This window comes from Belonocnema kinseyi, chromosome 8 (genome assembly GCF_010883055.1).
Source record: "Belonocnema kinseyi isolate 2016_QV_RU_SX_M_011 chromosome 8, B_treatae_v1, whole genome shotgun sequence".
In the NCBI taxonomy this organism is placed as follows: domain Eukaryota; kingdom Metazoa; phylum Arthropoda; class Insecta; order Hymenoptera; family Cynipidae; genus Belonocnema; species Belonocnema kinseyi.
This window is the reverse complement of record NC_046664.1, coordinates 33213426-33228325: the sequence shown is the minus strand read 5'-3', so window position 1 is coordinate 33228325 and position 14900 is coordinate 33213426. Positions and strand designations below refer to the sequence as shown.

The window sequence follows — 14900 nt, the reverse complement described above, 5'->3', positions numbered from 1 at the left end:
AGAAAATAAATCATTTTCAAACAGGAAAAATGAATTTTCAACGAGTAAACATGGTTTTACTACCATGAAAGTGAAACTTTTTATCCAGAAAGGCGAATATTCAACAAAACCATTAAATTTTCGATCAATAAATATTAATGTTCAACAAAATAATTAAATTCTCAACCAGATAGTGGAATTTTAACTAAAGCCGTTTAAAACATTTTGAAAATGTGAAAAGGGGAAACAGAAATTCTTACCTAACGTAAAATTGGAACAGTTATTAAATATAATTATAGCCATTTTAAAAGTTTATCACCTATGTTGAGCATTTTAAACTGTACTTTTTCATTAATTAATTAAATTAATATTGTACAAAATATGTCGTGTTCGTTAGTTAATGCATTTCTAACGACTTAAGTATCTCCAAACTTTAAAAATTAATTTTTAAAAGTCAGAAATCATTAAAAAATCATTTACCGTTATTTAAAAATATAAAATTTCTTATAAAAAGATTGTTTCTTCTATTCTGCATGTAAGTAAATTTAATCTTCTCCTATTTCCCCCCCATTCTCGTGAAAAGAACCCATTTCATCTTTTATGATCTCCTGATTTTTAATTTTTTATATTGCCTTTGTATATCTATAAGTACTTGTTTTTAATATTATTTCCTATTACTCATAAATTTTCTAAATTTAGCGGTTTGTTTCGTGATCAATTAAGTAATTCTGTTTAATTAAGTTTTATCGCAGCTATTTATGAGCTTGCTATGAATCACAGAAGGTATTTCTTCTATTTTACATTTTTTTGTTTTGCATATTTTTGTAAGCATTTGTAATTTTAAGATCCTTTTATTTGAATATTTCATATTTAGGGTTTTATGGTTTTTAATTGATAGATTTATTCATATTAAAAGCTATTTAGTTCGGATAATTTTAATCTGACATATACGATCTATCATTGATTTTAAATGGAGTATTTTTTATGATCGCCCTTAACGATAAACACTCATATATTTTTATTTTCCGAAATTATTAATCTTGCACATTTTCGCTCCTGAAAGATTTTATTAATAAGATAGGCCAATCAAGATAAACAAACTATTATTTGATGTAATAAATTCGAGAAGAAAAAAACAAGATACCCTAATTAACTGTTTAACTGCTTGGTTTGCGATGTCACGGAGCGTGTCGGGACCAATCTAATCTCATCATAAGTTTAAATCTTACGAAACATTTTGGGTTTTTATATTAGATATTCATTCCTATTTTCATAAAACTCAGTGCAATTTTTATTTTCCAGAATCTTAATTATTTTTATACTTAAAATTATGAGAATAAAGAGCCATCTAATTTTGACCATTTTTAGCACTCATTTTGAAACATTCGAAATTAATTGTTAAAGTCTTTAGATGTGGATAAATCTAAATGTTGCAAATCTATCCTCCAAGGCTGAACTTGGACTCGTTCCAAATTAAAATATCGTAATTGCCAAAACTTTAAAATTCCGAATCGTAATTTTAATTTTAAATCTATCAATTTCTTTTTTTCTCTGAGTTAAAAAGACAATGCCATTTTTAATCCAAATTTTTAACTTCAAAATTTAAGTTTTGAAAATCTTAGAATTTGCAGAGTTTTATACATGCAAAAAAAAATAATAACTTCGAACAATCATGGCTTATCTTTGTAAAGATAAACCAAGTTACTCCTTCCAAGTTTCATGCAAATTAATGTAAATTTCATGGTAATTTTCCAATTCAAAGAAGTTTAGGGAAAGTATATGTAAATGTCAGTAAATATTTACACTGAAATAGTCTCGCTACTTACTAGAAGACATAAATAATTGCCAAGCGTTATTGTAAAGGGAAAAGATAAAATTTGAATAAACAAAAGTTGTTAAAAATTTGTTAAATATCGCGAAGAGCACGTCAAACGTGCAAAAACAATAAAGTTTATTTGTAGACGTAAAATAAAAGCATCGGTTATTACGCAATTTTTCTCTACACAAATCATGTAGTCGTCACTTTTTTTTACATTTTTTGTTCGTTTTTATTTTCTTGATGCTTTTGTTCACCGTCCTTGACGGAAATCTGCAATTGGCTCGGTACAAAGTAAGCGAAATATTTGGTTTTTATTTGACTATGCATTATTTACAAAGTCGTATTGCATTTACATAATTATTTAACGTTATCTACTATAAATTAATTAATTTTTGTTTGCGCGAATATTGATAAGGTTCCAGTTTTACAGTCTTGCCTTTATAGTACCTCTCGTTAAACACAAAAACTTCCCTCCTTTTTAATTTGCAAATTAGATTCCTACAACCGACATTCACCGACATTCAGGGTTCATGTCGGTGCTAAACGGGTTCATGGCCATTTTTAATTTTAAAACCTCGAAAGTGGAGTCGAAGCTTGTTATCATTGTTTTATTGTTCGTATTTCAGCACAGAGAAGAACCCTTTTAGGACGGACACACACCCACGATGGCGGTAAGTGTCGGTAATAGGAATCTGTATTAATAACGGCCCATGAATAGCATGAGAATATGCTCGATTTTTGTGGGCATTACAAATTTAATGAGAAATTGTGAGTATTTTCAACAGAATAGTTTTTTTTATCCGAAAAAAATTCATTTTTCAACCAAAAATAGAAGAATTAAATTTTGAGTTGGCTAAAACAATCAATTTTCGAACTTAAAATAAATTCTGAACAATGTAATTCAATTTTAAACCCAAAATATGAATTTTCTACACAAAAAGATACAGTTTCAATCAAATATATAAATTTTTTAGTAAAAAAGATAAATTTACAAACGAAAAATAGGATAGTTCAATTTGCAGTTACAGAAGTAAATTAAAAAAAAACGAACTTCAGCAAAATTAATTAATTTTCAACTAAAAATATAAATTTTCAAGCAAAAATTGAATAGTCACACCTTCAGTTTGAAAAAAAATTAATTTTAAACTAAAAAAAAAATCTGTTAAGGAAATTAATTTTTAATTACAGTGATGAATTTTCAACAAAAATATGAATTTTTGACGAAATAGTGGAATTTTCAACCTAAAAGATGAATTTTCTTTTTAAAAAAATGGAATAGTGAAAGTTAATATTCAACTGAAATGATGAATCTTTAAATAAAAAAATTTAATTTTTAATAAAATACATGAATTTTCAACTAAATATAAATTAATTATTTATTTTTATTTTTAAGCAAAAAAATGGAACTAAAAAACAGATAAATCTTGAACTAAAAATACTAGAGCTAAATTTTCATTAAAAAAATAATAATCGATAAGATTGAAGTAAGTTTTCGATTAAATAGTATAATTTATTCGTTATAATAATTTCATTGAATGTTCGATAAAAAAAGAATTTTCAATCCAAAAGATGAATTTCCTATCAACAAAAAAAACGAATTCAGAACTAAGTATTTTTTTTAAACGAAATAAATAAATTCTTAACAAAATATAGAACACTTACATTTTTTACAAAACAGATCATTTTTTAACGTAAAATATGACATTTCTATGAAAAAGGTAAATTTTCAACAAAAAATTGAATAGTTATAGTGAATTTTCCACTAAAATGATGAATCTTCAACTAAACAAATTTAATTTTCAACCAAATACATGAATTTTCAACTAAAAAGATAAATTTTTAACCAAGAAGATTAAGTTTCTGTCGGAGAAAGTCAATTTTCCATGAAAAGTAGAACAGTTACATTTTAGGTTGAAAAAAGTAATTCTAAACAGGATAAAAACAACTAATTTTCAACCAAAAAGATCAACTTTTAACCAATAAGATGAATTTTCTACCAAAATGGATGAATTTTTAACAAATTACATTAATTTTCAACAAAATATTTGAATTTTTAAAAGAATTTTCTACCAAGAAGAATTATTCGACAAGAAAATTAAATATTCTCTCCTTAAATTCAAACTTTCAATAAAATACAGGAAATCATAATTTTAAACTTAATAATTAAATTTTGAATAAAAAAAAAAAGTTTTTCAATGGAAATGATTAATCATCAACCAAATAAATCCATTTTGAACAAAGTAGTTCCATTTCCAATTAAGCATTTAAATTTGTTAACCAAAAATATGAATTCTCAATGTAAAACGTGTTATTTGATACTTCAATAAAAAAGAATTTTATACCAAAAATAGTTGAATTCAACCAAAAAAGATGAATTTTTCAACCAAATAGTTGCGATTTTTAACCATAAAAATAAAATTAACTTTCCTTTATTTGTTTCGACAATAAATCCTTTAAATTCTCTTAAATGCTGAGCATATTCTCTAGAGCATTTTTGCTCAACACAAATTCTTGGGCATTTAAGAACTCTACCTTTGAATCTCTACTCTTCACTTTCAAAGCCCCGAGAATTTCGAGCCGAGTCATAATTTCACCATACTGAAATTTCAGGAAGACGAGAAGAAGTGCACTCATCCTACGGTAACAAACGAGCCAAGGTCGACTATGCAAACCAGAACACCCGAGTGATTTCCAGCAAAGATCCCTTTTCCTTTGACACCGACCCTGAGAAAGTCGAGCCTCCCGTTGTGAAGCCAAAAAAGTTTTTCAAAAGTCGAAATGCGGCTTCATCAGCGACGGAGGAGACACGCTCTAACGAGACGAATAATCGAAAAGTACCTGAACCCCAGCATGGACGAGGTCGTCCCCCAAAGCAGCCTCAGTCTGCCTCGAAGATGCTCGCGAAAGCGTCCGTTGCTCAACAGAAAAAAGTGCCGGAGGCTCTGCCAGTCGTGAGCCAAGCACCTAAGGATGAAGGCAAGCCGCCCATAGTGCTCAGAATTTGCAAGGGCACAGCTCGTCTCATTTGCGGCGACGAAGACTCCGAGGCCGAAACCTACAGGATTTCCTCGCCCCTCGGAAGTCCGACGAAGCTCGACTTTGAGCGAAAGTCCCCACCTGAGTCCTTTGCTAAATCCGAGACGAGGTCAACTCGCTCAGCTCATCAGCCGACTGTCACCACCGTCTCCATACCCCTGGACGATTCCGACACCCGGAGAACAACCCGCAGTCGTGCGAGAAACCTCCGCGACATCATATCCCCGACTACGGTCGCACCTGCTCCACCTGTTACCCCGAGCCCGATTACTCACAGTTCCGGTTTGTCGCTGACGCTCCGGAAGTCCGTGACCGACTCCAACAACACGCTTATATCGCACTACGATATTGTTAAGACTGACTGCAATCCGAGCTACGTGAGCAAACCAACGGTGGAGCCGCTGATTGGCCGCGATCAACCATTGCCAACAACGACCCAAGAGCTGATCGATATCCTATCGAGCGATGCTGATCCCTCACAACGAGGCGGGATCCCGATGGAGACGAATTCGGACGAGGAGGAGGAGGAAGAGGAGGAGGAGATCCTGGAAGAAGAGATTCTGCATTATTCGGAAGAGCCTTTGAGCGATGTTGCGGGTGATAATGAGCCGGAGACAGAGCCCGAGGCGGAACCGGAGAAAGAGATTGATGGCGAGACTGGAACGGGCCAGACGGTGATGGGCCATTTGCGAGATGAAGCTCCGACGGCGAAGACGATGGTGGATCAAGATTGGTTCTCGGGCAGCGAAGATAGCGAGAGTGCGACGGGAAATGTGGAGAATGAAGTACCTGTTAGTATTCAGGATGAACAGATGAATGCTGTGCTGCTGCCGTCGCCTCCTAGGAGTGAGTTGGTCTCAGTTAGCAAGCCGACTTCGAAAAAGGGCAGTATTTTCAAAAGCAGGTCGGCTGGGACGACGAATGGTAACAAGAGGCGGGCTTTGTATAAACACAAGTGGTCGGGCAATGATAAGGAGTCGCCGGCTGCCGACGCGGGGAATACAGAGAGCCAAATTCCGAATGAGGCGTCCAGTTCGCACACGGACACGAATACGGTTGCCTTCGAGGAAGAGTTTGAGAGTGAGGAGCTCACGAGAGTTGTGACCTATCCGGAAACGGATATGGACTTCACGGATGATCTCGAAGCTGTTACGAGTATCCGATGCGGAAAGAATGTCAAGGGTGTAAGTAATTCATGCTTCTTTTTTAATCTTCAGTATGAAAGGATCTATTATTATTATTTTATTATTTTTTATTATTACACCCGTAAGCCATTTCCCTTTGGGGGTGATTTCTGGAAATCTTGACGAAAGTTTCTAAGTGTACTTTAGAAAAAATAATTTAGGTTTAAATTGTTTATTTAACAGTAGTTATTTAGAGTTTTAGCAGGGTTGCCGCTGGACCGGGAATTTTTTGAGACCGGGAAATGACTGTGAATTTATTTTTTGACCGGGAATTTTACAAATGTGTAGAAGAAAAATCTGGCAAGGTTCGATTTCAACAGTTTAAAAAAAAAATTATTATTTGAAGTGTCACCTTTTTTAATTGTGCCATTATTTAGTTTACAATGCGTAATTCAAAAATCTTTTACTTGACAAAATTTCAATTTTAGATTTTTATTTTTAAGCTTACATTTTTAATTTTAAAAAGTTTTAAATTCTTTCTTGAAGAATTGAACAATTAAAAATTAAAAGCCTTTGAAGTTGAAAATTTGTGACAAAAAACATTTTTATTTAATTAATAAATAAACAGTTTTTTTAATGCATCTGTACTTTATGTATTAAAGAGTGAACAAAAAGCAATTTGACAAAACGATTTTAAATAAGTTGAAAATTTAGGAATTTTTAGATTTTAACGTTAATAATTAAACGATTTCAATTTAAAAGTCTTAATCATTAAAAAAATATGAACGTCTGACTGCAACTTTATAAACTATTTTCAACTATGGTTCAGTTTAAAATATTCAATTTTTGACCCATTCAGTTTTACATTTTTGAATTACGAAAATGATTAATTATTGAATGTTAAGCAATATTTGATTGTTTATTTAAAACAAGTAAATTGAAACCAAATATTTAAAAGTAAACAATTTTAAACTGTATTGTTTGACATAGAAAACTTGGAATCGTTAAAATTTCTAAGAGCTTCTAAACTTTGAACGTTGCAATTTTAATTCTTGTATTTGAAAAATGTTTCATTTGTAAGTGAAATTGTTGAATTTTGATGTATAATGTACAAATGAACATTTGTAGACAACATTTGAGTAATTTCAAGAGATATTTAGGAGTTTTAGAAAGATTCAAAAATATTATTCAAATTTTAAAAAGTTTCCTTATAATCTTCCAGAATCTCTTTTGACAATTTCGTAATTCCTTTAAAACCTTTTTAAATATTCTCTTGAAATAATTTTTGAAAATGAAAAAATATTTTTAATTTTCATAGAAATCTTAAGAAAATGTTTTTATTGTTTTGAAGCCTTTCACAATTCTTAAAAAGCTTCTAATTTTTTCTTTAAAATCTGCAAAAATGTACGTTTTATTTTAATTTAGGCTATTATTTCAAGTTTCACATCAATTAACTTTGAATCTTTTCAAAATTTCGAAGTATCTCTTCAAATTTCTCAAATTTGTCTACAAATAATAGCTTTGTTAAAAAAAAGTTGATATATTCTCTTTGATTGAAAATTGGACCATTTTGTTTCGAAAACTTCTTTTTTGACTGATAATCAATTGTTTTAACTGAAAATGTAACTTTTTCATTTTTGGTTGAAAATATAACTTTTTTTATTTAAAAATTCGTATTCTTTGGAATTCTTGGTTTAAAATTTTCTCTGTTTTTGATCAAAAATGCAACTGTTTAGTTGAAAATTAGTTTTATTATTGAAAATTCTTAACTATAATAGGGAAAAATTGTCTTTCAGCTTGAAAGTGGAAGAATGTTAATGACCTTTTTTTCTTTATTCGCTCAAAGTTCTTTTTTTGTTTAAAATTCGTCTTTTTATTTTATCATTTTTTTTAAACTGAAGATATAACTATTCTCGTTGAAAATTCATTACTTTATTTGAAAATAAAATTATTTTTTTTTGGCATTTTTTTTTTGTTATAGAAAATTTAACTGTTCTAATTGAATATTCCATCATAGTAGTTGAAAAATCATCGCTTGGGTTGAACATTAATTTCTTGAACTGAAAATTCTACTATTAATTTTTTGATTGATCATTCATCTTGTTTAATCTAAAATTCATGTATTTGATTGAAAAGTGGGGATTTTCAGTATAAATTAATCTTCTTGATACTAAATTAGTCTTTCCGGTTGATAATTCAACTTTAGTAGTTAAAAGTTCATCATTTTAGTTGAAAATTGATCTGTTTTAGTTGAAAACTCATATTTTTGGTTAAAAATAAAACCATTTGGTTCTAGCTAAACTCTGTAGTTAAAAATTAATTTGTTATGGTTTAAAATTCATCTATTCCAGAAGAAGATTCATCATTTTAGTTGAAAATTAATCACTTTGATTGAAAAATTGTTTGTTTTTGTAGAAAATTATTTTTTAACTGAAAATTCAAAAATGTTGTTTATTTAAATTAAACAAATTGATCTTTTTTAGTTCAAAATATAACTATTTAGTGGAAAATTAATCTTTTTTAGTTGAAAATTCAACTATTTCGTTAAGGATTCATATATTTTATTGATAAATCTTCTTCTACGGTAATAAAATTAATCTTTTTAGTTAAAAATTCAACTATTTTGTTAAAAACGCAATATTTTGCCTTCAAAAATGAGGAATTTGATGCAGTTTAAATTGAATTGAATGTAGTACCCACATTAATTTTACCTAAATATGCTAGAAAAAACCTGGAATTGTCAGGAAATTTTTTTCCACAATTTGACTAGACACCCTCTTAGACAAGAGTGTGAAACTTTATATGGTTTATCTTAAAGGTAATAACTTCCATGTGAAATTCATAACACCGCGTATATTGAATTACAATCCTGGCATTGCATATTTGCTTCTAGATTCTAGACACATGAAGCTTAACCCTTTGTTTAGCCATGTGTATTTTTTTACTATTTATTTTGTTTAGGTGTATTTGTTTATTTTTTCTTATCGTTTTATCAATATAATTTTCCTAAGACTCTTGAAAAAATAAAAGATTTTTGCAAAATTTCAGATATTCCAAATCAAAACTTCAACAAGAAAGTTAATTTTCAACTAAAATGATGAATCTTACCAAAAAAAAGGAATAATTCTCAAAGAATATTTAACTCAAAAATGTTTTAGTCTTAAACCAAAAAGGTGAAATTTTAATTTTTAAATAAAATACTAAATTTGTACCAGAACAAGAGATGAATTTTTAAAACAAAAAGACGAATTTTCAACATAATTGTATTTTTAACTAAAAAAGATATTTTAGCCAAGAAAAAAAATTGTAAGTAAATTATAATTTAAAGTGGAAATTTCAAAAAATATTTTTGAAAATCTCAGATAATTCAAAAAGAATCTAGACAATTTGAAAGTAACTTAGTTTATTATAAAAGAGTTTACACAATTATAGGCAGAAAGCAAGTCAGGAGATTTTTAGGGCGATTTCAAGCTTGGACATTTTTTTAAAACTATTTAATCCATTTTCCGACATCTTTCAAAATTTAAAAATATTTTTATCTTATCAAAACTTTAAACATTCCTTAATATCTTTCACACTGTCTCTTATGTAGTATTTTGAATCTTTCCAAATTTTTAATATTTAATTTTTTTTTGAAACCTCTAAATATTTTTTTTAACGATTCGAATTTTCCCTAAATATTTGAAAAAGTTCTGCAAAATTAAAAAGTTGCCTTAAATTCTTCCAAATACTTTTTGGCAATTTTGGAAATGTTAAATTTGGAATGCCTCGAAAATATTTTTAAAAAATATTCTCTAACAATAAGTTTTGTGAAAAAAGTATTAAATATTTTCCCAGAAATCTTTTGAAAATTTTATTATTCTTCTAAAACTTCTGAGAATATTTGAAAAGATTCTTAATTTTTAGTTTTAAATCTTCAAAAATCTAGAGTTAGTTTTAAATTTAAATGCATTGATTTTTGTATCATCAAAGTTTCTAAATATGTATTATTAGAATTTTCCGAAATTTTAGGAAATCGTTTGAAATCAATTCAAGTTTTTGCTGGAAACGTAACGACAAAATTTTATTATTTTAAATTGTTTAATTGTTCTCAAATTTTCAATTATTTCAGAATCTTTTCAAAATACCTAAAACTTTAAATTTATTTTGATATTTCCTCAGTTAAAAAACTGAAGTATTTTTTGAAAATTCGTAATTTTGGTTTATTCCTCCAATTTATTGAAAAATCGCCCTCTTCCAAATTTATAAAATAAAGTAATTACTGACTGAAAAAACCAGGAAATAGCCTGGATTTTGATTGGAACTTTGAATAGCTACCCTGAATTTTGAGAGAGCTGAAAAGCTATGAATAATACCTAAAAGGTTTCAGAAAATCGTGAAAGATGTTGAAAAATCATAATATATTTCTAAGAATTACAATATCAAATAACTTTAAATTATTGACGAATTTTAAGTAAGTATGAAAAAATGTACTTTAAGTCCTTATTTAATATTTTAGAAAATTTAAATCTATATTTCAATGCATTCCAACAAAATTATTAATTTTAACATTCAGAATTATTATTTAATACTTCAAATTATTTTAGGCAATTGAATAAATTTCATGAAAATTTGTAGTTATTTAGGAACTTTTTTAATTTTGTAAATATTTGGAAAATACAAGTAAAAAAATATTGAAAATTCCAATACATATCTTTTATAATTATTAATGTGTCAAGTTAATTAACACTTTATACATTTCTTGCGCAAATTTCAAGACATTTTTGTAGAATCTACGCGATTATGATTGCAATTTTGGTCTCTGCAACTTGTTTTAACTTTAAAATGAGCCCAGAAATATTGACAAAAGATCCCGAAGTTATTAATAACATTATATGGAATAAACTAGGTGCGGAATTAAAAAGAAAACCGTCATATTGTTTTCCTTATATTCCTATGTTTATAAGGAGAATTTAGAAGTTAATTAGATTCAAATATGAAATGAAGGTCGAGTTCGCGTTATGAAATAATTGATTTTTATTTATTTAATTTTATTTATTTATTCACACTATAAAAGAACTTTCCATTTTTAACAAAAGATCAAATTGATAAAGTTTGGTACATTAATTGTTCATCTGCAAACTGTTTCTTTATAGATACCATTCTTTTCTAATTGACTGCTTCATTTTATAAATGTTAATAATTAATTATTTAAAAATATGTTACTTTCAATAATTTGCATTCAACTGGCACGAGTTTCTTTTTTTTTAAAGTGGGACTTGTGTCCTGGTCAATGTGCATGCATCATAAGTCACACAACATATAATTGCATTATGTAACTTTCACAGGTGGTAGTAAATGACTTTCGCAGGAAAAATTGGCTAGAGTGACAGGTTTAAACATCTATGATGAAAATATAGCCTCTTATATTTATCAATAACTATTGGCAGAATGACAGATTCCTTTCTATTTAGATACTTTCTATTTCGGATATTATTATTAAAATAATTGAAAACTAATTTGAAATTATCAGGTTGTTTACTCATCTGGAAAACCTGAAAAATATGGAATTTTTAGACATTTTATATAGCTGAAAAATGGTAAATGTCAGGGAATTTTCTTAAAATCAGGTAACTTTTTCAAGAGCGTGTTATTTAAAAAAAATGATATGAAATTAAATAACCATTTTTTCTATTTCTAAAAAAAGTTTTATATTGGTTGATTTAACTCTTTTATTGAAAATTCCTTTTTTCCTTGTTGGGAATTAATTGTTTTAACTGAAAATATCACCACTCTATTTTTGTTAAAAATGTTATCTTTTTTATTGTTAGTTAAATATGCAACTAGTTGGTTTAAAATTAATTTATTTTGTTAAAAGTTAATCCTTTTTATTAGACAATTTTCTTGGTTGAAAATGAATCTTTCTGCTTAAAAATGCAATAGTTTAATTGACATTTTTTCTCTCTTAAGGGTATCTGATACTTTCCCATATGAGTAATTTAGTTTCCTACACTTGTTATTAACAATATTTAAGTTTTCAAAAAAATAATAGCACCCAGACGTAAAAAGCAATCACGCGAACGTATGGATACTAATATTTTTCTAAAAAATTAAAAATTGTGGATAAAAAGCGTGGAAAACTAAATGCTCATATGGCAAAGTATCACATGTCCCTAAGAGACAGAAAAAATGTTAATCACACTATAGAATTTTAAAGCAAAAAGATTCATTTTCGACCTTAATTGAAAAAAAATCCTGAATGAAAAGTTCGTCTTTTTTGGTGGGAATATCAAGTCTTACATTTTAAAAAAATCTTTTATTTTCTGATGTAAAATTATTTTTTTCAATTATTAATTTAAGTAATCCATTTAAATGAATATTCCTTAATTTTAGTATACATATATTTTGTAGAAAATTCGTTCAAGATTCATGATTTTATTTGAAAATTCAACTACTTTCTTGAAAATACGTTTTTTTTTTATTTTATTTAAAAAAATTTAATTCAATTAAATTAATTTATTTTAAAGAATTTTATATGTAAATTTAACTAATCTAGTTTAATATTCCATACTTTTTGTTCAAAATTCATATCTTTGTTTAAAAATTAATCTGTTGGTTGAAAATTTAACTACTCCAGTTCAAGATTCCTAATTTTACTTGACAAATTTATCGCTTTGGTTGAGGATTCGTTTTTTTTTTAAGAAATATTTTCAACTGAAAATTGAAATACAGTGTTAAAAGTTCGTTTTTTGTTGAAAATTATTTTTTTTAGTTGAAAGTTTATCTTCGTTAGTTAAAAATTTATCTTTCGAAGTTGAAAGTTCGTCTTTTTGGTTTAAAATTCCACTATTGGAGTTAATAAAAATTCAACTACCTCAGTTAAAGATTCATTATTTTAGTTGAAAATTCACCACTCTATTTGAAAATTGAACTATTTTGTTGAAAATTTGTTTTTTTTTTTTTGTTTAGTTTAAAGTTTTAATAAAAACTTTAATTAAATTATTAATTTCATTTAATTTATTTAAAGAAATTTTACATAAAAATGTAACTCGTCCAGTTGAATAATCCATCATTTTAGTTGAACATTCATCTCTTTGGTTGAAAATTGATCTCATTGATTAAAAATCTAACTACTCAATTTCAAGATTCATAATTTTAGTCGAAAATTCATCTTCTTGGTTTAAAAGTCAACTATTTTAGTTAAAGATTCGTAATTTCAGTTAAAAATGTATAATTTTGGTTGAAGATTGTTCTCTTTTGTTGAAAATTCGTTTTTTTAAAATCGAAAATCAATTTTTTAACTTAAAATTCAATCATTCTGGTAAAGTTTAAAAATTCATTTATCTTTTTAAAAATTTAAAACTTTTACTTAAATTGTTAGGAATTGGAAGCGTTTCAATTTTAATTTAATGTAGCACCTATATTAATTGCACTTAAAAGTATATATTTGGCTATTTTCGTGAAAAATCTCCTTATTTCTCTGTTTTTATAGTGTGAAACACAGAAAATAGCTTAAATTTAAAAGATTAATATATCAGATATGCACTCATTTTTAAGTATATGAAGATAAAGTAAAAATTTGTTTTAATTATGGTTTAAATTCATGAACTTTATGAAAAGAAATGCAAGAAATTATCAATTGCGTTTTAAATATTATTCGATAGTGATAATATACTTAAGAATGTCTTTATAGCTATTCAAATCTTTCTAAATTAAACATATTAATTAAATTACTAGAAACCTGTACCATTAAAAATTTGTCTCATCCCTTATTAAAGTTACTTTCACAAATGAAAATTAGTTATTTAATTTTCCGTATTATTAGTAGTATTTTTATACATTTATATATTTACAAGGATTGAAAAAACTTTATTAATAATTAATTAGCATAATAATATACGTATTCCGAGTTAATCGTTAAAAAAGGCAAAATAGTTTAATTGCTCTATCCTATAAAAAATTATACCTGGAAAAATCTTGAGATACCTGGAAAAAACCTGGAATTATTAGAGGTTTTTTTTCAGGATTTGAGTAGACAATCTGAATGCTAAGGTTCTATATTATAAGTCCTTCTTTAGTTTTTTTAGCTTGAATTTTTTCGATTTTAATAACTAATCGAAGTAATTTCGATTTGAATTTCCTCTTCGGGGTTTTCAAATTAAAAGTACTAGATTGAAATTTGACACTGGACGGAAAACGTAAAAGCTCGAGGCTTTTTAATCAAGTGTTTCTAATCTAAGTTATTTTTATAATAGTATTAATATTTACCAATTCTGGGTCTTGAAGTAAATATTGTTATTTATAGTGACAAAAAATGATTGTTTTGCCCTATTATAAGTATTTCTAAAATTTGATTACAGTTTTACACAGTAGTGAAGAATGTGAAGAAAGCTCACCAAATCCAAGAAAGTGGCGAGTTCCAAGAGTTTAACGATGATGTCGAGTACATTTTGGATACTTTGCGAGAAAACAATCCAAACGCAACTCGTTGTCTATCAGCGATTCGATTAGCAAGTAAATGTATGGCTCCAGCTTTTCGGATGCACGTTCGAGCTCATGGAACCGTTGCCAAATTCTTCAAAGCCCTTTACGATGCAACGAAAGACCAGGTAATTTCTTTTTAAATTTAATATCTTTTACAACTTCAACTCATTTGCAGCTCAATCACTGGTCCGGGAAACCGAAAATTGTTCGATACCGTAAAAAAAGCCCCCCCCCCCCCCGCTAAATCAGAGAAAAATTTATTTTTTGATAGGGAACTTTTTTATTTCAACTTTAATTGTAACTTGATAATTAAATTATGCGATTTTGAATGAGTTTGATTATTGAGAAGGGAATTTTTGACATGGAACGGGAATTTTTTACAAGATTTAAAACTGGGATTTAGAAGAAAGGGGTTAACAAATCCAATCCAAGTCAGAATTCGTCACAATTTAAATGTTCCTTCTTCCAAATTTTCGAAA

General features: G+C 27.6%; 1 protein-coding gene across 2 annotated transcripts in view; it reads left to right on the top strand.

The window, feature by feature from the left end:
- Nucleotides 1–14900, top strand: part of LOC117177780 (protein wings apart-like) — a 45257-nt gene that overhangs the window by 4927 nt on the left and 25430 nt on the right. Inside the window, exons 2-4 of one of the 2 annotated variants that reach the window (XM_033368695.1) lie at nucleotides 2425–2469; nucleotides 4409–6018; nucleotides 14298–14546. In XM_033368695.1, coding sequence (XP_033224586.1) covers nucleotides 2425–2469; nucleotides 4409–6018; nucleotides 14298–14546 — 1904 coding nt within the window. The remainder of the gene's footprint in view (nucleotides 1–2424; nucleotides 2470–4408; nucleotides 6019–14297; nucleotides 14547–14900) is intronic. The other variant, XM_033368696.1, reaches the window with a different exon arrangement.